Source organism: Xenia sp. Carnegie-2017, unplaced genomic scaffold (genome assembly GCF_021976095.1).
Source record: "Xenia sp. Carnegie-2017 unplaced genomic scaffold, XeniaSp_v1 HiC_scaffold_23, whole genome shotgun sequence".
Classification (NCBI taxonomy): Eukaryota; Metazoa; Cnidaria; class Anthozoa; order Malacalcyonacea; family Xeniidae; genus Xenia; species Xenia sp. Carnegie-2017.
In genome coordinates, this window is record NW_025813486.1 from 10807307 (window position 1) to 10829617 (window position 22311).

The window sequence follows — 22311 nt, forward strand, 5'->3', positions numbered from 1 at the left end:
GTTAGCTGCATGTCTCTCCTGATGGTATCCTTCCACCGATGCTTTGGGCGTCCTCGTTTCCGTCTCCCCTCCACTTGCATCTCATAAACTCTAAGAATGTCTACATCTTCTTCACGCCGGCACACATGTCCGAACCACTGCAGTCTTTTTCTTCTCATCAAATTCAGTATACTCATGACATTCGCTTCTTCTCTTATGCTTTCATTTGTTCTGTGCTCCTCCAGGCTGACTCCAAGACAATAGCGTATCATTCTCATCTCTCATACACTGATCTTCTCTGCTAGGTAGTCTGTAACAGGCCATGTTTCATTCCCATACAGAAGCACTGGGCGTATCAACGTTTTGTAGATGAAGATCTTCAGCTTCTTCGGCATCTTCTTATCACAGAGCATTCCCGTTAACTCCCTCCATTTATTCCATGCCCGGCTAATCCGTAGTTCAACCTCAGTCTTGCAACCGCCATCCTGATTGATGGTGGTCCCGAGGTACTTAAATGTCTCGCACTTTGGTAGATCTGTATTTCCGGGTCCAGCATATTCTCTTAGCATGATTTTTCCTATGCAGCCACTCGGTGGGAGGTACTCTGTCTTGGCTCTAATAACTTTCAAGCTAACATCTTCTAATATTCTTCTCCAATCTTCTAGTCTTCCTTCCAGATGTTCTCTCTTCTCATCACACAAGACCAAGTCATCTGCAAACAGCATACTCCAAGGTGTGTCCTCTGTCGTGTCATCCGAGATTACATCCAAAATGATTATAAAGAGTAGGGGGCTTAGTGCCGAGTCTTGATGTAACCCGACCTCTACTTGAAATTTCTCAGTCTCACCAACGTTCGTTGCGACACTAGTGGTAGAGCGCTTATACATATCTTTGATGTTTTCAATATAGGCCTCCGGGACTTGACGCTTCCTTAGACAGTACCATAGTAACTCCCTCGGGATTGTATCATATGCCTTTTCAAGGTCCACGAAAACCATATGTAGCTCTTTGTTGAATTCTCTATACTTCTCTTACAGCATCCGCAGACAGAACATCGGCTCAGTGGTTGATTTTCCGCGTTGGAATCCACATTGGTTGTCCTTTATCTTCACTATTTCTCTCAGTCTCGCCTCTATCACTCTCTCAAATAATTTCAGTGAGTGGCAGAGGAGTTTAATGCCTCGATAGTTTCCACAGCTTAGGAGATCACCTTTCTGTTTGTAAAGGGGCACTATTCTGCTTGTTCTCCATTCTTCTGGTATTCCTCTCTTCATTATTTCTCTGCAGCATGATGTCATCCACTCTGTTCCTGTGTTTCCCAATTTCTTCACTAGTTCGATGGGGAGCTCATCCGGTCCTCTTGCTTTATTGTTATTCATCTTCTTGAGTTGTCTTCTCACTTCATCTTCCGTAATCTCTGGTACTGGCCCATGGACTGGTTCAAGATGGTCCAGTTCTTTCCTGTTGTTCTTCGTGTTTAAAAGTCTATCAAAATATTCCCTCCATCGCTCTTTGATTTTCTCATCTTCGCTCACGATCTTTCCCTGCTCATCCTTGACAAAAGGATGAGCAGGGAAAAGTCAGCGTCCCGATGTTTTGGGTCGCGACTCTCAAGTTCTTCTGTCTCTTCTGTCTCGCTTGCATTCTTTTCACAGAGTCAAGACAGTAGTGCCGCTGCGCATCGCTTACGGGGTATGCCCTAGCATTGTCTTCTCTTCTGATTGTCTCCGGCATATTATCATGTGGCATACTCTTTTAAGGATCGGATGCTCTTCCTGACATCCACCCTCTGTGTTTATCCGGGCTTGGGACCGGCTGTCTGCTGCACTGACTTTTCCAGCATCCAGGCCGCATTAGATTTTATACATATACGTTCTTACCTTATTAAAATGAGAGTCACGTGACTTCTCGCGATGATCTATAGACGATTTTTCTGTATCACGTGACTCTTCATCCGGTTCTTCTGTATTAATAACAGGCGCTGACAGGGTAAAATGCGGTTTATTATCTTGAGATTGTGAATCAATAGATGCTAGCACCGACTGTATTTCAGGTAGATTATAATTTTTCATTACACCATATGGGTCGTCCTTTTTTTTTCTTATTATATAGTAAGATAAAAAACATTTATCTATCTTCATCTATCTTGAGATTTAAGTTCAAGTATGTTCAGGTCAGTTGCATCTATGGAAGAGCACGAAAAATTAGTCCAAGAGTTTGTAAAAAACCGCGCGGAACTCAAGCGGCGCCAAGTCGATTTCAAAGTGTCTCGACAGCACGAAGGAGAATTTTTGATAAGGCGTCAGAACCAATTGTTAATGCTGAAAAATCTGTAGCAGAAGCTATTAACAAAAAACAAGACGAAGAAATTGAAGGGTTGAAAGAAGTCACTCAAGCGGTTGAGAAAACTCAACAGCAGCTTGCCCAACGGCTAGATGATCTAGTCCTTTTAACAAAAGACAAACCATCTCGGAAGGCTATAGAGAATTCAAATTCGCTTGATCGGTTGGAGGCTGGTGAGTATATAAACGACGTAGATTTTGAAAATCTTGGAAAATCTATCGGCCCGTCTACAAGAAAAACCGCTTCTCCAGCTAACCGAGAGCTAGGTAAAAAAACCTCCAACGATACAATGTTCTAAAAGAAAAAAGAAGTCGCCCCAAACAACTCTTTAAAACAACACGAACAGGAACTGGAGTGCACTATTATAATAGCCCATCAGAGCTTATCGACCGCCTTCACCTTTCCTGCAAGTCTGTAGAGGCTGGTAATGACTCTCGTGAGTTGAAGAACGATATTGCAGCGATTCTAAGAAAACTACTAGACGAAAGTGCGATATCGAAAAGTTATTACCGAAAAATTAGAAATACATACGTCCGTTCAAATTTCTGCTCCTATATTATACAAAGCTATTGCTCAGTCTGATGTTACGTTAAGTGTTATCAATTTAACCATAATGGCTGGAGTATTAGAAGACGAAATTAGCATTGAGATCGACTCAACAAGAGCCATTGCGGCGCACGGTGGAGAAGCGAATGACTTTCATATTGGCTTTAGGCTACCTTTAGAGGCTAAGGCCCGGTTCAAACGTCGCATTTTACATGCGCCGAATCAAATGCGAGAATTATGTGCATGTAAAATGCGACGTTTGAATCAATTAAATTCGACGGATTTTAATTTAATGCGACTTTAGTCGCATATTCGACTGAGTTAGTCGAATATTCGACGGAACTTCGATGTTGATTCAAACGTCGCATTTTACATGAGCCGAATTTAATGCATAATTTATTTTAAGATATTTCTAAGCAAAAATTAATTATTTCCATGCTAAATGCCATGCGCAAAGTTGTAAAAACATGGCGGCGGCGAGTGATGGTAATGGCCCTTGTATTTCGTGCACAAGTTTAACAAAATACACTTGTTTAAAGTGCAAAAAATTTATATTTACAAGGAAAGTTTCCTCGAGATACACGAAATGTTTTTTTGAATCAGAATAAATACTCCAAACTTTCTTCCACCAGCCGGAATTTCTATCTTGTCTTCGACATGATCGATAAGGAGGGCTACGTATGAAGGCTTTTTTTTGACCAATTAACGGTAGAAAAACATGGGAAATTTGCAGAAGCTGCCGTCTCGTTTCTAATAGTTTATTTGCTGTAACATGCATCAATATTCGTCTTTTCCTATTAACACGAATCATATTTGAAATGCATAAACTCAACATTTTTCTGTTCGCCATTTTAGGAAATTAGTACAAGAAAATGAATAAACTATGAAAAAGTGGAAGCATAACTATAATAAATGCGACTATTAAATTCGACGTCTGAATCAAACTACCGCATAAAACTATTTTAGTCGACTAAAACTCAGATTTGATTCGGCGCATGTAAAATGCGACGTTTGAACCGGGCCTAACAAAAAATATCAAGTGGCTCTTACTGAAGCTAGTTGTGCATTCGTGGGAAAATGTCACTACTAAAAACAATCAACTTAAGTTTGAGATTAGAAATGGAAACTATGGTGATGCTGATGGTGCACAGAGTGGATAGATTAAACAAACTCCAATTCAACGGCAAAAAATCACAATACCCCCGGGCGCTTACAACATTCCCGATATCAATCAAGCTATTGAAAATGCTATGGAAGCATTGGGGGTAAAGTTCACACATGAAGATGAAACTGCAAGACGTGATCCACCCTTTGTGCTTATTCCTACATCAAAATCTGCGATTACTATTAAAGGTAACCTTGTAGCTTCCTTTGACATAGATAACAGCTTAGGCCCTATTCTTGGGTTTGCTGTGGGTGGAGGTGATATTACTAGAGGAAAGACTTTAAGTCAGAATCAAATTAACATTACAGATGTACAGAAGATCCATATTCACTGCTCGCTTGTTAATTCAAGTATAGTAAACGGGAATCCTAGTGATGTTATTAAATCGTTTACTCCAAACCGAGGACCAGGACGTTTGTTGGAAATAAGTCCTAGTCCACCGACCTATTTACCACTTATAAAAACTAGCCTTATTAATAAAGTGAGAATGGAAATCATTGATCAGTCAGGAAATAAGATTGATTTAAATGGTGAACAAGTAACTTACACTTTAAACATCCGTCAAAAAATGTGATTATACACGCTCATAAGCGGATTCCGATTCAGAAGCTGTTGCCATAATGGCTTATTTTCCATGTATAATATACTAGGAAAAATGATAGTTGCTATGATTAGACGTGGTATAGTTCGTCGAAAAATTGTCGGGGGGTTCGTTGATTGGAAACCTCATGGGCCTTGCTGGTAAGGCAAAGGGTGCGCTATTCAGTGCGGGGAAGTTCGCAGGTGCAGCCTTAGGATCTCGCGTAGGAACGTTTGCTCCAAAAATCAAGAATGTGACCGTGGCGGCTGGTAAAAAAGCAATTCGTGACACGGCTACAGCAGCCAAAGAGGCTGTTATATCGACTTCAAAAGAGCAGTTCTCGCCTGAAAACGTAAGCAGTCTTGTTGCCGATCTCGCCCGCGGAGACGTTAAATGAGTGGCAAGAAAAGCTAAATCACGTGCATCTGCAGTGACTCGTGCTAGGGACGAAGCTGGTATTAGTACTGCAAAAACGCGCGCAAAAAGTGCTCGCACTGCTTTAACGAAAGAAGCGAGATCTAACCTTAATGAGCTGGTTGGGACTTCTGAAGCTAGAAAAGCTCTAGTATCGCGCGCTGAAAGCTTTGCTAAGCAACAGCTGACTTCTTGAGACTTAGGTATTCTAAGCAACCTCGTGTCAGGTAACGTCATGATGTATGCTCAAATATCACATTGTCGCAAAAAATTGTTTTCAGTGAAATCAATCCTCCACGATGTGATTATAATCACAGTACAATCTGATAGTTACAACAATGCAGAAAGGGTTTAATATATACTTGATCAAATGACTGAACAGTCAGCACGAAGCGCAATAATCTATTCATTTTGTGGCCACATAATTGACAAGCTTCCCACTTGTATGCATGCTTACCTATTTAACTATTTGGGTACTTGATGAAGTATTTGATTAGAAGAGACTAGTTGCTAATCTTGTGTTTTAATACAAGAGATGAAGTTTCTTCCACATTTGTTTTGGAATTAGTATCGTTGGTCCGAAGAATCGCAACAACATTTTCTGGTAAGTTGTAAAACATGGAATCTGGAATCTTAGAATCTTTTTTTGTTAAATCCTATGTAATACTTCTAGTTACAAGTTCTAAAGACGCGTTAAATTTACAATTTCAAAATAGTAATTCATGTAAGTTCGCTAATTTTACATGCAATCTGCTTAGGAAAAAAGGTGCATTAGCAAAAATAGCATAATAGAAATGCGAAAGAAATTATTCGCACCCTGCACTTTATAAGAACGAATTTGTGGGTTAGTTTCCTTCACATGCTACAATCTGTGTCATTATACTGATTAATTATTTATCACAAACAACCGTGAACGTACATAAAAGCCGTAGTCTCTGTCAAGAAAAACAAACTCCATATACCCGTGAATATAACATCTCATAAATAAGTGCCCGTTGAAATTATCATTTTTAAAAATGCCATATAGAACTAAATGCCTTTTGCCCTTTCTGGCGTAGTTAAGTCTGACAATAAAACACTAGAAGGTATTGCATATCGAGTTGCATATTATATCTCATGATTATCTCCTCTCATTTGACATGCAGTCGCCGGTTTTCATCTACATATTTTCACTCATATGTTACCAAGGTTAAGTTTTGATCAGCACCAACAAATAGAGATATCACAGATAACTATACATTTGATATTCAACGTCTATTTTACAATGGTTGAACTACTCTATTTATACAAGTCATTACGTAAAGTTCTATTTACTTACAATAACAGAACTATTAAAAATGTTGCTGTGATTACACATAAGTATCTCTCAAAACACTCAAACCTGAGTTAAGTATTTACTAATGACGGGAAGAATATAAAAGCATATCTTGAAAGCAAAGTGATAGCTAGAGATTTGTCATTTCGTAAAAGTACGCAAAACATACGTTTCTTCACTGCGTTTACATGAATTACTATGTTGAAATTGTAAATTGAACGCGTCTTTAATAACTTGTAAATAGAAATATTACTTCATGATTTAACACAAAAAGATTCCAATATCCAAGTTTCCAAATTCCAGATTCCATGTTTTACAACTTACCAACATTTTCTATGGATGGTTTCTCGCTTGACCAACTCTTCTGGGTACAAAAGAACAAATACGCAACAGGAAAAAACACTCGAAAACATTCTTCCCGTCAAGCATCACTCACAATCATTAAAGCCTTGTTACACCCTGATTTCTTCCATTAGGAAAACGGACGACACTTGTGGAAGATTTCGACATCATTCTTTTATCAAATTTTGCGTGCTTTCGAACTTTTGTCGGATTGAAGGTGTTGTGTTTAAGTAAATTCGTTTAATGTTCTTATGGTAATTCTAAGAAACTCGAATGTTGTCATTATTGCGATGATAATGTTGAGTTAGGGAACTGGGATGATCAAGGAGAAGCGTAACAAAAAATAAACTTGCTCTCGAAAAGATTTATATCAGAAAATCAAGTTCAGTCATATTTTTCATATAGGTTGACGAGGAAACCAAATGGAAATTATGAATGGTGGTTCTACTATCGTAAGACTTGCTTTGTTTCTGCTGTTAACAGGGGCAGGTAAGACCTTTAATGGCTTTTATAAAATAAGCTTCACTGAAGCAAGTACAGTAGATAAAGAAAACATTTACAAATTACAATAAACTTTTATATTAAAGTGAAAAAAGAAAACGGATTTCATTCCGTTAGCATAGGACAAAAGCAAGCATTTGCGAATTTGCTATATCATATGCAATAACTGAGCTGACAGCTTGTTGTTTTTTCTAATCAGCTCACGGAAGTTTTAAGTCATACTTTGAAAACTACTTCGATGAGATGGCAACAAGTGCTTGTGCAGGAATAGCAACGAAATCAGGTGCTTATATGGGAGTGCGTCGAACCTGTTCTAAATCTTCAGCAAGCTGTGCAACCATTTGTCAATCTTTGATTGCAACTCTTCCTGGCGGGTAAGCTTATGAACTATGAAAAATATCAGTATGGTATATAGCCATTGAAAAAGATTTGGTCCTTCTCTATAACGTCGAGGAGTAGAGGGAATTTAGGCTATTACAGCGACCCTTTAATTGTAACTCAAAACATCTTTATATTCTGCTTCTGATTTTAATATTTTACATTTCGACGAAGGTGTGCTTGTTGAAGGCAGTTCCGAAGCAGTGTTATTAGAGCTGTTTAAAAATTCAGATTTGTGACCTCAATTTGATTGTGAAACATTCAATCTTTATATACCACGAAGTTAGATCATGATCGCTTTTATAATTGTAGTATTTTGCACGTCTTTGTCTTGCCGAGTAAATCATATGCTGTCCTTACTTCTTACATTACTGGAATCCATTGTATATTTGTGTAACAATAACAATCGGTTTTCTATACACAGCATCAAAAAGATATTTCCAATTTATAATTGCGAACAATATATTGGTTAGTTCCATAATCGTGTACGGTGATAATAAAATAAACACAACCAGCATATTAACCAAATGTTAGAACAAAACATTCGGAGTGCGTGGATTCATTCCATGTGTACAAACATCAGCCATCTTTAGCCGTGAACAAAAACGCAGATACAGACGTGGACAAAATTGGCCAGGCAATTTATTGTTACTTTTCATGTAATGAAAAAAATTATTGTGGACCAAATTACTGTTGTTGCCGAGCGTTCTACTGATCCTGGTTGATGAAGTCCAGACTAGAAAAACCGATTCAAATACCAATAGCTAATTGTGTGTAGTTTCTTTTGTCTTTATCAATAAATCTTCTTTACACTTTCTTGAATATATCTTATTGATCACGTGGATTGTAGACTTTTTGACAAAATTTATTGCAAAGTGAGATTTATTTTGGTATTTTTATGTGATAAGAAACCCAACGCGTAATTCAAAATTGAAAGCAATCGAGAATAACTTGAGTCAAATAACTTGAATGTTACGCAAGCTGCATGTTATTCAAGTGAGATATGCTGTTTCCGTTGAGCGATTCTGTTTTTACTACCTTACTTATGCATTTGAATTCTAGTTTGGTCATAAATAAAAAATATAACGGCACATTTATCTTACAAACATGAGGCGCGGGAATTTGTATTACATGCTCATAGCTATAAAACAAGTATTTTTACGATCTTCATTAAATTTTGAAAAGATTATTTCTGCAAAAAATGCAGCCTCCAGAGCCAACTTTGAAGCTCAGGACGATTGATTTTTCCGACATTGGCGATTGGCCAAAGCAGTTTAAAATAACCCTTAAGGATGTTGCAGTTGATGAAGAGGATAATGAAGAAGAGCAAGACACAATCCAGGTGTGGAAAATATATTTTTCTTTCTTCGATCACAAAGAAAAGGAAAACGTTTTTGCCGCTTATGACAAATTTAATTTTTCTCTTTACTTCTTACATCCGTAATATGTATCTAAGATTACCAATTGTAATTTTTTGTTTTTAATTGTAGCTTCGCCAACTTGAAATAATATATAAGTCTATAAGGTAATATATTTCCTGGAAGCTGAAAAAAATTCAAAAAAGTCAAACATTCTCTTTGATATGTCTTGAAGTTTTACAATTTTGGAGTACCTTAAATTATTTTCTTGGACCGGGAAACAATATTTTGGGATTAATTAATGCTTGAGAAACACGAAAACGCGAAAAACTTTTACAGGCAACATTGTTGAATTCCTTTGAAAATTATAATGCCAACTTGTCTTCACGAATACTTAAGAGGAACCGAATGAAAAAGAGCAAGTGTTAACCACGTTTAAAACTTCAGTATACATGATGAAAATGTATAAAAGTTTAAGGTACATTCAACTGATTTTAATCGCTGTGCCGTGTTGCTTTGAATTGTGTGACCTCCATTGTGCCAACCAAGGGCGGATCCAGGAGGGTGTCAAGTGTGTTTAATGACACTGTTAGGATTTTATAAATTGTCAAATATCGCATTACAGAGATCAAATATATCAAAGAACTTAAATAATATAAAAACTCTAACATTTTATTTAAACGTAGATAAATTTATATGTTCTTACTTTACACAGCATTGTTTCTACACAATCGTCATAAAACACGAATAAATTTTGTCATAAATAAACAAAATAATAATGTCGACGAGGCGCTACATGATACATTATCAATAACAAATTATGACGTATGAAATTTTGAACGATTTATGGATTTAATGGCATTTCTTTGAAGTTGACATCGTAATTACCCGTTAGCGAGCCTGCGATTTTGAAATAGAGCATTGTTGACATGGTCGGCGGTTGGAATATTGCGCAATTTGCCATCTTCTGACATCGTGGAAAGAGTGTCAAGTGGTGTGAAACCCATAGAGGTTATAAATAATACGTTTAAATATATAATACGTTTTTATAAATAATAAGTTTTATTTATAATATCTATGGTGAAGCCAATCACAGCTCAAGCATTTTGTGCGAGTGACACCATGAGACCTGGATCGACACCCTAGCCATAATTTTGTTGCGCAATGACTGTAACATCGCTGCAAATGGAACATAGTAGAAAAAGAGCATGTCAAAATCAATGATATTTTTACATATTATATCTACAATAGCTTCTTACACTATGAGTTTTGATATTCTGCGCCAACTAAGTCGAAGTTTCGGTTGTTTGGATATTCAAGAATGCCTCAATTATGCTTATGGCCTTATATTTCTTAACCTTAGTGATGTATGTGTCAAATAGAATTAACTGTTGGGGAGGCATAAAAACTATCCTCGCAAAAATTGAAAACTTAGATTTTAAAATAAATCAAATTATTAATTAATTAATAAAATTGAATATCTCACATTTTACATGAATATTCAGTTGTATACAGCAATGAAACATTTAAGGATTTTGCACTTTTAGCCAGAAAAACAACAGGTTCTAAGCCTAAATGTCATCAAAACAATTTTTTGCTATTTCTGACAAATAGAGAGCGTTAATTCGTGCAATTGGATTCTCAAGCTTTGTTAGTTGGTCTTGTTTGTAACTGGCAACTTGCATATTGCTATAGAAAAGTCTAGTAGTATCTCTGAATACTTGTATATTTGAGAATTTTAAATGTTGACGGGAAAGAAGCAATTTCCAATAATCAAGTGTTTATTTGCCTTTGCGAAGTCTCAATAATAACTCTCTAAAAGTGATTTCCTCATGTGCAAACTCTTTCGTGTATTTCAATCCGTAATATGGCGGATAGCGTTTACAAACATGGATTTTCCAATATTTAAGACCTTTCGCGACTCCTTACTAACTTCAAGTATTAGTCATGGATAAAACAGGTTATGCGAATCGATTTGACATCAAAATGATTCCTATAGCTGTAAAACATCGACGTTAGTCTTGATTGAAAAGTTGTACATGCGAGAATGTATTTTGTCCCATCGTTGCCAATGTAAGATAGTTCACTGCTCGCTTTCCAATTTCTGAGGCAGTTATGATCTAGTATACGTCTGAATTCTTTAGAAATGAGGTGAGTTACTTTTTTTATCATTCTTTCTTTATGTTGAGTGATTGTTGACATTTTATTTTTGATGTAACTTCATTTTTCAAGTACTACTGATGCTTAAACAAGACAAGTTTCTTTAGTTTCTTTCGCACTTTATCTATAGAGTGCGACAAGCATGGAGCAAAATCAAGATTGAAAACCACCGTAATTTTTGTCTGTGTATGATACAGACACGCAGTGTATGTATGAAACATGTATGGAAAATGTTGACATAGGATTGCACAGATTTGGCAGATATGAGATATGGAGACATTTTCAAATCAATTTCTCTTAACAATGATCATATTTATTTTAGCTAACTTAATACCACCAATTCACCCATATAAACAAAATCTATCAATTTATCATTGATGACTCATCCAGACATAGATTCATAAATCCAGATATCACAATCACATTAAAATTTCAGATCTCAAAATGCCAATCCTAGGTAAGACATTCTGGAGTCCAGATCATTCATAATCCTTGTTCTTAGATTATAAACTTCATTAATTCGACACTAGATAAAATGTATCTATTGACAATACGCCAGAGGGAAATAAATACTTACCTTAGTAAATAGACGCCACCAAGGCCAGTTACGAAACTTCAGGTAATTCAAGCAATTCTTCTGTAGTACTCTGATAGCGTTCAACTGCTGAGTTCGTTTTTCGTAGTTCTTACGGGCCAGGTTACCACGACAGAATGCTTGGAATATCGTAATGATCTCGGTCAACTTCGTGTCACGATCCTCCTCGAGCTTAGCGAGAACTCCCGCGCGGAAAAATATCTTCGATTGACCAACGCGATAGCTGTTTTTATCCAGTTCAAGAAAGTCCAACTATTGACAAAAGGAAAATTATCGGGTTTTATAATTGCAATAAACCTTATCGTAGTTTATTAAAAGTAATGCAGTCATGGGTACGTAAATATGATTATCAATTGCGGTATCCTAATGATGTAAAACCGAGTTTTAATCATTGTTTTTTTCTGCTAACGTTTCTCATAAATTACACAATGTGGTGACGAAATTGAATTAAGTGGACTACAAGCTCGAAATTTAAACATGAACAAAAGCGCGCAATGCATCTTGGTCCCAAAATATAATCATGATACGATGAGGTAACATGTTTGTATTTAGGCATGAGGTAACATGTTTTATTCAACCTCACTCATATCATCGTCATCGTACACATTAGCATCATAAATACCCTATCAATGCTCGCAGTAATAAATTGGACAATTGTTGATACGACACATTGACGATAATTATGATTATAAATATTATCATGTCGCCGACAGTGAAGTTCCTATCTCTTTTAATGCTATGGACGACTTTAGTTAACACTATGATGACTGCAAGATTTAGCCAAAGAAAAAAACTTGGTAGTTTTTTCAGAAATCCAAAGTTTAGTAAATACTTCAAAAATAACTTTGCAGAAAAAGTTAAGGCGACGTCATGGCGTTTAAATACAGCAGTTGAACATATAAAAACATCTCAATACACGAGTTTTCTATGATCATGGCAGCTCGTAATACATTGTATAATGGATTAAACGTATGTACTTATACAGGTTAATAATTACCATTTGTTGGGCAGCTTTTCTACCATCCATAAATCCCTCAGGAATCAAGTTGGGAGTAAGGATTTCATAACTGTGAAAAACAAAAGTATATTAGAAAATATTTTAAACTGCTTTGAGCGAGTCCTAAAATATCTTCTGGGTAAAAAAAAAAGAAGGAAAATTCGCTTGCAAATGAAACAAGACGTAAAAGCTCATTTTTTGTGAAAAGGTTATTTCTGTTAAAAAATAATCACCGTTGTTTGAATTCTTGGAAAGCAATTCTGTTTGGGAAACCTTGACGACAAATACGAATTCCTTCGAGGACACCGTTACATTTCAATTGATCCAACACCAGGTGAGAGTCAATCTTACCTGCCTGCAACGAAAAATTTCACCTACAATTAAAGGCTGTAGACTTAAGGAATTGAAAACTTTCATTACATCCAGAAAAAACGTGTATAAGACATTGAAAGACAACATTGTATAGGATGATATCCGCGTTTCGTAATTGATCTTTTCTTAGCTACAAGTGAGCTTACACTAAAGTTTTCATGCAGTTATGTCTGAATCGCATCAATATTTCCTATAAACCAAATTTCAATTTGTGAAATAATCAGCACATACGTACCCGTTTCTCGTGGTTAGGAATAATACAACGGACGAAATTTGCGTTGGTGTTCGACAATACATTCATGAGTTTGGTAAGTTGTTCCTATATAATACGAATAAAAATAGTTAAAATACAAGAGATTCCGCTGACACAAACCACGAAAATTACGTACTATCTGCACACGTATTATGTACGTACGTACCTTGTATAATTGACCGACAGTCCTAAACATTCCTTTTCGGACTTTTGATCCAAATGGTGAGTCAGAACCTCCAGTTGCACCCAGACTCACAATGTTTTCTGTGTGAAAAGAACAAATATACCTTAACAATTACTGCCATATTTCAACTAAAGAGGCAATTTCAGCGTTCTTAGGTCACCTGTGTCCTTCCACAATGAAGAGACAAAAGAATCACTTGAATTTTGAAACAAAGTAACGATGTTATCATTTAAAGGATCCATGTTCTTCATCAACCATTTTTCAGCATTATAATCCACCTGTGGTTACGAAATGTTAAAGTAAGGGATGAATTGGTAACAATCAAATAAAAAAAGCCACTATTGTGCATCAAAAGTAGCAATTAGTTGCAAAGTATGAATGATAAAAGTCAAGTATGAATTGTAATGGTAGCATAAACGGTGATGGCAAAGCATGAATGGTGATGGTCAGATAGTTACAATCAGATTGTGATAGTTAGGATCAGATGGTGATTGCTACATACAATCTATGTATATGAATGGTGACAACGTGGTATATATGAATGGAGTGATTGGTTACAATCCTACACAAATGGTTAAAATCTATATTAATTCCAGTTGAACACATACCATGCCTGCATAGTGAATGATACAAAATTCTGCATTGGATCTGAAATCTGGTTTTTTCAATTTGGGATTTTGGGATAACTCTTTTTCTAGTTTTTCAACAAAACTCTTGTCGGACGCCTTGGGGAACCAACATTCCTCATCCAGAAGACCAAGAACACCAACTTGCTGGAAATTAATGAAAAAAAACTCATGATGAACAAGTGAACAAGAGCACTTTACTTAAGAAAGTGGTGTAACCTACAGAGGGGAGACACCTATTATTAAAGTTCATATTATATAACTCTAAGTGAAATGAGAATAATAAAACTGACTCAAGAATTCATCCTTTACAGATTTTTTCAACTATGTATATAATCCAACAAGGTACATAGAGTTTACAATATTAACAAAAATCCAAGTGCATATTTATATACATGACAAAAACACATCCATCATAATGCTTTTTCGTAGCACAAGAAGAGCAAGGTCTACAATACACTAAATAATTTATTTAAGTCAAATAATAATGAAGTGAAGCGTAACCTATAACAAATCAGAACTTACCCTTCACATCATGGATTGATTAAAAGTATGCAACTGAACACAAGTCTACGTACAACCATTCATCTTGAATAGAATGTTTATCCCACTCTGCATCACAAGAACAAATACCACTTTCAGATGGTGCCAAAATTTTATGACCATTTTTTCAGGAAGATTAGTAAAATCGCTTGCATCATTCTCATTGCCTAAAATAATTAAATTGTAATATTTACAAAATGCTAGAAAGTGCTAAATACCATACCGATAAAGGAAATAGTACATGTAAAGCTAAATGGATGTTCACCATTGCAGATTATCTTGCATACCTGTTTCAAATAAAGAAACCTTTTCTTTGCTAAGTGTAGCCAATTCAAAATAGTCTCGCATCTCTGGTGTAATTCCAAAGGAAAACTTAAAAAGTGCCAATGGAGAATCCATTTCATCCTCTTCAATTTGCCCTGTTGGTTATCACCCTAATAGCTTTATAGAAGCTCCTTAACTTAGGCACAGGATGTATGGTAACAAATTGTGGGGTATTAGAAGGTTGAGAAACTATACTTGTGTTTGTACAAAAAAGCTATTTTCACATAACAAAATATACTTCTTCAGGTATCTCATGGTAGGAATGATCACTGAAAACAGACTGCATCATGGATGTGGATTCTGCATTCATAAAAGAAATTTGATGAGATAAATATATTGTGTAAATAATCATTCACAAGTTTTAACAATATTTTTTTGTAAAGCTGTGCTGGTTAACATCCACATGTAATAAAAAACAATGTCGACCAAGGGTCTTGTAAAAACACAGAAGGATGACTTCACAAGGGTTTGAAATGTACAATAAACCGATATTTAAGGATGAAGACATTTCCTCCCATATCACATGAAGAACTTTACATTGAAAAAATATGCCAAATACAAATTTGAGACATTCACTACATGCAATGTCAGATTAATATGCAACAACTTCTCACATCTTTGACAAGGGTCTTGAAACAAATAGGATGTAAGTGTAAGTCAAAATTTGGCGAAGCTGTTCAGACACTTTATATCCTGAAAGAGTAACACACAACACTTACTTTTTCAATAAAATCTTTGGCTTCAATACCAAACTTTCTAGCATACACAACCAGATACTTTTCCATTGCTAATAAGTGTATGCAACTGGGATATGGTATATCTGACAATTACAAAAACGTTGTTTGGCCTGTTTTAATAATTTCATTTCAGTAACATCTATTTTACATACCTTTTTGAGGATCTAACTGTATATTGTTAGATAGGGCTTCAACAAATTGCTTTCTACTTGCATCATATGAGCAGTACAATATCCAACCGTAGCCATCAAGCAATTGGTGGGGATATCGATGTACAAAAACAAATGAATTATGCAATAGTTTGTACTGTTTAAATTCTATTGTACACAGTTTGATAAAATTAAATACAGATTTTTCCAAGAAATCGTAAAAAACGATTGATTGTGTGTCTGAATTCCAAGGTTTTAATGGGGAGTGTGGTAAGGCCCCCCGATGAAAATCATCCGCGAGCCTTGCGCGATGTTAGTCCGACTCTGCCTATGGTGGATAGAGTTAACCGGTCTTCGGACAACACGATTTAAAATTTATACGGTGGATAGCAATTGGCATATTGGTTAGTGACTTAAACGCCTTTCGCACAACTGGCCCCAAATAAACAATTTAAAAACTATTCAGTTACGCAGTTAGTTCTTAGCTTGTTCTGAAGAACAGATAGTAGAGCTGACATACATATTTTTTATCAATTTAATAACAAGTAGCGAAAGGGTGTTAAAGACTGGGGACTAATGACGTTATAAACATAAATATTTAATTAGAACATTTAAAGTAAGACAAATCAAAGTGAAATTGCCATTAACAAATAAGACAGAGGCGTGTGAGTGTGTGATATCTTTAAGTAAACATTTCCAAACTTTCAGTGTGCTAATTGGCTATCACTACAACGGTGTTCCTAACAATATTTTACAAAGTATCAACTAATTTCACAAAAGATAAATACGTAGAACAGTGAAAAAGTTTGATTCTAGCTCCAGGCTCTTTGTTCGAGGTCTTCTTGCTTCATAATCAGCGAGATAGCCATGGTTTCCAGTTTGGCGTAAAAAGAGTCAAATGTCTTGATTATGGTATTTTTTGTTATCTTTTGCTTCTTTTCAGTGAAACACATAAATTGTTGGACAAAATAGTTATGCATTAGTAGCAATCGGTATTCATCGACAAAACAACGAAATACTTGATCAATGTAGCGTTAAGTTTCGTCACAGACTGTATTGTGTGTAAAAGATTTCCGCCTGAAGTGGTATGTCGAACCTGCTGTCATCATATTTTTATTACATTTGAGGCGAAATAGCCCAATTATTAAATATTTCGATAGAAACTACCAAAATAATGATGACACCTGTCTCAGAAAAATGCTTCACCCTGTCTCTAAGCTAAATTTCGAGTTTGGTTTCTTTCTGGCCTAATTGGCTACCTTTTTAATTTGCTCTTTGGCTACTTCGTGGCCAGACAACCTGGCGACCCTGGATCTGCTTGGGGAATGTTTTCAAATAACTTGAACCTTTATTATTTGTTATAAGGGATTGTTTTCTTGCTAATACACAAGAGGGATTAAATCTTATGGTTAAGATCAGTGCGTTGAAAGATAAAATTGAAATAAAATTGCAGTAGAATTTAACAAATACGGAGCATTAAAGCAAACAGCAAAGGACCTTTATTTAGACACTTTATGTGGCGCCAAGCACAATATCAAGGCACAATACTTGAGTAACATAGATCATTAACTGCACGTATTGTCGCAAAAAATTGTTTTCAGTGAAATCAATCCTCCACGATGTGATTATAATCACAGTACAATCTGATAGTTACAACAATGCAGAAAGGGTTTAATATATACTTGATCAAATGACTGAACAGTCAGCACGAAGCGCAATAATCTATTCATTTTGTGGCCACATAATTGACAAGCTTCCCACTTGTATGCATGCTTACCTATTTAACTATTTGGGTACTTGATGAAGTATTTCATTAGAAGAGATTAGTTGCTAATCTTGTGTTTTAATACAAGAGATGAAGTTTCTTCCACATTTGTTTTGGAATTAGTATCGTTGGTCCGAAGAATCACAACAACATTTTCTGGTAAGTTGTAAAACATGGAATCTGGAATCTTAGAATCTTTTTTTGTTAAATCCTATGTAATACTTCTATTTACAAGTTCTAAAGACGCGTTAAATTTACAATTTCAAAATTGTAATTCATGTAAGTTCGCTAATTTTACATGCAATCTGCTTAGGAAAAAAGGTGCATTAGCAACAATAGCATAATAGAAATGCGAAAGAAATTATTCGCACCCTGCACTTTATAAGAACGAATTTGTGGGTTAGTTTCCTTCACATGCTACAATCTGTGTCATTATACTGATTAATTATTTATCACAAACAACCGTGAACGTACATAAAAGCCAAGGTTAAGTTTTGATCAGCACCAACAAATAGAGATATCACAGATAACTATACATTTGATATTCAACGTCTATTTTACAATGGTTGAACTACTCTATTCATACAAGGCATTACGTAAAGTTCTATTTACTTACAATAACAGAACTATTAAAAATGTTCGGTGACTACACATAAGTATCTCTCAAAACATTCAAACCTGAGTTAAGTATTTACTAATGACGGGAAGAATATAAAAGCATATCTTGAAAGCAAAGTGATAGCTAGAGATTTGTCATTTCGTAAAAGTACGCAAAACATACGTTTCTTCACTGCGTTTACATGAATTACTATGTTGAAATTGTAAATTGAACGCGTCTTTAATAACTTGTAAATAGAAATATTACTTCATGATTTAACACAAAAAGATTCCAATATCCAAGATTCCAAATTCCAAATTCCAGATTCCATGTTTTACAACTTACCAACATTTTCTATGGATGGATTTCTCGCTTGACCAACTCTTCTGGGTACAAAAGAACAAATGCGCAACAGGAAAAAACACTCGAAAACTCTTAACATTCTTCCCGTCAAGCATCACTCACAAGCATTTAAGCCTTGTTACACCCTGATTTCTTCCATTAGGAAAACGGACGACACTTGTTGAAGATTTCGACATCATTCTTTTATCAAATTTTGCGTGCTTTCGAACTTTTGTCGGATTGAAGGTGTTGTGTTTAAGTAAATTCGTTTAATGTTCTTATGGTAATTCTAAGAAACTCGAATGTTGTCATTATTGCGATGATAATGTTGAGTTTGGGAACTGGGATGATCAAGGAGAAGCGTAACAAAAAATAAACTTGCTCTCGAAAAGGTTTATATCAGAAAATCAAGTTCAGTCATATTTTTCATATAGGTTGACGAGGAAACCAAATGGAAATTATGAATGGTGGTTCTACTATCGTAAGACTTGCTTTGTTTCTGCTGTTAACAGGGGCAGGTAAGACCTTTAATGGCTTTTATAAAATAAGCTTCACTGAAGCAAGTACAGTAGATAAAGAAAACATTTACAAATTACAATAAACTTTTATATTAAAGTGAAAAAAGAAAACGGATTTCATTCCGTTAGCATAGGACAAAAGCAAGCATTTGCGAATTTGCTATATCATATGCAATAACTGAGCTGACAGCTTGTTGTTTTTTCTAATCAGCTCACGGAAGTTTTAAGTCATACTTTGAAAACTACTTCGATGAGATGGCAACAAGTGCTTGTGCAGCAATAGCAACGAAATCAGGTGCTTATATGGGAGTGCGTCGAACCTGTTCTAAATCTTCAGCAAGCTGTGCAACTATTTGTCAATCTTTGATTGGAACTCTTCCTGGCGGGTAAGCTTATGAACTATGAAAAATATCAGTATGGTATATAGCCATTGAAAAAGATTTGGTCCTTCTCTATAACGTCGAGGAGTAGAGGGAATTTAGGCTATTACAGCGACCCTTTAATTGTAACTCAAAACATCTTTATATTCTGCTTCTGATTTTAATATTTTACATTTCGACGAAGGTGTGCTTGTTGAAGCCAGTTCCGAAGCAGTGTTATTAGAGCTGTTTAAAAATTCAGATTTGTGACCTAAATTTGATTGTGAAACATTCAATCGTTATATACCACGAAGTTAGATCATGATCGCTTTTATAATTGTAGTATTTTGCACGTCTTTGTCTTGCCGAGTAAATCATATGCTGTCCTTACTTCTTACATTACTGGAATCCATTGTATATTTGTGTAACAATAACAATCGGTTTTCTATACACAGCATCAAAAAGATATTTCCAATTTATAATTGCGAACAATATATTGGTTAGTTCCATAATCGTGTACGGTGATAATAAAATAAAGACAACCAGCATATTAACCAATAGAAACGGACAGAACTTGCGCTTATTAAAAGGCCAATAAGAAGCACGCACCGGAATGTTATCCAATAGAAACGTACTATTTTTTTCTAGCATTTATTATAGATGACTTGAGTAGTAAATATGTAATGACGAGGAAATTTTGGAAAGTGTGCCTTTTAAAACTGCTGAAAATGAACGAATAGTGTTGTACGCTGATATGAAAGTGCTTCTATAAATGTAATTAGTAATTTCTTAATTTTATTATATTCGTTTTTACATAATTTGTAGTCCTGCTGAGCAGGAAAAGCACGACCACTAACTTCGCCACTAAAGAATATTACACATATATTTGATACTGCAGTTATTGCGTTTAAGGCTTTTTATTTTTAAACAGATACTAAAATCGGATAATCTAAAGTAAAAAATGTCCGAATGACAATCTGAGTAGTTATATTTCAAAAGAAAAGGATTATATTGCTGTGAGTGCAATTTATATTGAAATCATATTATGTTATTAGCATACTTGCTTTAGATAGGTATTCGACTGTGATAACTGTCTTAACGAATATATGCATTATAGAAATAAACCGTATGAATGGGTCGTTTACTATGTCCGATTGCCGAAAATAATTATCAATTGTGTTTTCGTATTGGTTTTTAGTTTACTTAACAACAAAAACAGAAATAGCTTGAAATGAAAAGTAAAATAGCTTCAAGGATTAAACATTTTCAATCAACTTGTGTTCTTTTTCAATTGTTAGAACAAAACATTCGGAGTGCGTGGATTCATTCCATGTGTACAAACATCAGCCATCTTTAGCCGTGAACAAAAACGCAGATACAGACGTGGACAAAATTGGCCAGGCAATTTATCGTTACTTTTCATGTAATGAAAAAAATTATTGTGGACCAAATTACTGTTGTTGCCGAGCGTTCTACTGATCCTGGTTGATGAAGTCCAGACTAGAAAAACCGATTCAAATACCAATAGCTAATTGTGTGTAGTTTCTTTTGTCTTTATCAATAAATCTTCTTTACACTTTCTTGAATATATTTTATTGATCACGTGGATTGTAGACTTTTTGACAAAATTTATTGCAAAGTGAGATTTATTTTGGTATTTTTATGTGATAAGAAACCCAACGCGTAATTCAAAATTGAAAGCAATCGAGAATAACTTGAGTCAAATAACTTGAATGTTACGCAAGCTGCATGTTATTCAAGTGAGATATGCTGTTTCCGTTGAGCGATTCTGTTTTTACTACCTTACTTATGCATTTGAATTCTAGTATGGTCATAAATAAAAAATTTAACGGGCACATTTATCTTACAAACATGAGGCGCGGGAATTTGTATTACATGCTCATAGCTATAAAACAAGTATTTTTACGATCTTCATTAAATTTTGAAAAGATTATTTCTGCATAAAATGCAGCATCCAGAGCCAACTTTGAAGCTCAGGACGATTGATTTTTCGGACATTGGCGATTGGCCAAAGCAGCTTAAAATAACCCTTAAGGATGTTGCAGTTGATGATGAGGATAATGAAGAAGAGCAAGACACAATCCAGGTGTGGAAAATATATTTTTCTTTCTTCGATCACAAAGAAAAGAAAAACGTTTTTGCCGCTTATGAGAAATTTAATTTTTCTATTTACTTCTTACATCCTTAATATGTATCTAAGATTACCAATTGTAATTTTTTGTTTTTAATTGTAGCTTCGCCAACTTGAAATAATATATAAATCTATGAGGTTATATATTTCCTGGAAGCTGAAAAAAATTCAAAAAAAAACAAACTTTCTCTTTGATATGACTAGAAGTTTTACAATTTTGGAGTACTTTAAATTATTTTCTTCGACCGAGAAACAATATGTTGAAATTAATCAAGGATTGAAAAACACAAAAACCCGAAAACCTTTTACAGGCAACATTGTTGAATTCCTTTGAAAATTATAATGCCAACTTGTCTTCACGAATACTTTACTTAAGAGGAACCAAATGGACAAGAGCAAGTGTTAACCACGTTTAAATCTTCAGTAAACATGATAAAAATGAATAGAAATTTAAGGTACACACAATTGATTTTAATCGCTGTGCCGTGTTGTTTGAATTGTGTGAGTTCTGTTGTGCAAAAAAGGGGCGGATCTAGGGGGGTCAAGTGTGTCTAATGACACCGTTAGGATTTTATAAATTATGCAATATCGCATTACAGAGATCAAATGTATCAAAGAACTTAAATAATATAAGAAAACTCTAACATTTTATTCAAACGTAGATAAATTTACCATCTTCTGACACCGTAGAAAGAGTGACAAGTGGTGTCAAACCC

General features: G+C 35.2%; 4 protein-coding genes across 4 annotated transcripts; 2 read left to right on the plus strand and 2 right to left on the minus strand.

Annotated features, from left to right (window-relative positions):
• Positions 1–1010: 1010 nt before the first annotated feature.
• On the minus strand, positions 1011–2051 carry LOC124449095. The gene is made up of 2 exons (XM_047000039.1): positions 1860–2051; positions 1011–1532 (listed from the first exon to the last, which is right to left on the minus strand). The coding sequence occupies exons 1-2, from the start codon at positions 2049–2051 to the stop codon at positions 1011–1013; spliced, it is 714 nt and encodes a 237-aa protein (XP_046855995.1).
• Positions 2052–6822: 4771 nt separating this feature from the next.
• On the plus strand, positions 6823–8382 carry LOC124448342. The gene is made up of 4 exons (XM_046999354.1): positions 6823–6901; positions 7090–7173; positions 7385–7559; positions 8098–8382. The coding sequence occupies exons 2-4, from the start codon at positions 7107–7109 to the stop codon at positions 8276–8278; spliced, it is 423 nt and encodes a 140-aa protein (XP_046855310.1). The 5' UTR covers positions 6823–6901; positions 7090–7106; the 3' UTR covers positions 8279–8382.
• A 2773-nt stretch (positions 8383–11155) lies between these two features.
• Positions 11156–14774, minus strand: LOC124449096 (myosin-11-like). The gene is made up of 9 exons (XM_047000040.1): positions 14742–14774; positions 14091–14276; positions 13643–13760; positions 13465–13562; positions 13281–13364; positions 12907–13028; positions 12674–12743; positions 11659–11928; positions 11156–11263 (listed from the first exon to the last, which is right to left on the minus strand). The coding sequence occupies exons 1-9, from the start codon at positions 14772–14774 to the stop codon at positions 11156–11158; spliced, it is 1089 nt and encodes a 362-aa protein (XP_046855996.1).
• A 3945-nt stretch (positions 14775–18719) lies between these two features.
• On the plus strand, positions 18720–21026 carry LOC124448375. Its single transcript, XM_046999384.1, has 4 exons — positions 18720–18812; positions 19001–19084; positions 19296–19470; positions 20742–21026. The coding sequence occupies exons 2-4, from the start codon at positions 19018–19020 to the stop codon at positions 20920–20922; spliced, it is 423 nt and encodes a 140-aa protein (XP_046855340.1). The 5' UTR covers positions 18720–18812; positions 19001–19017; the 3' UTR covers positions 20923–21026.
• Positions 21027–22311: the final 1285 nt, after the last annotated feature.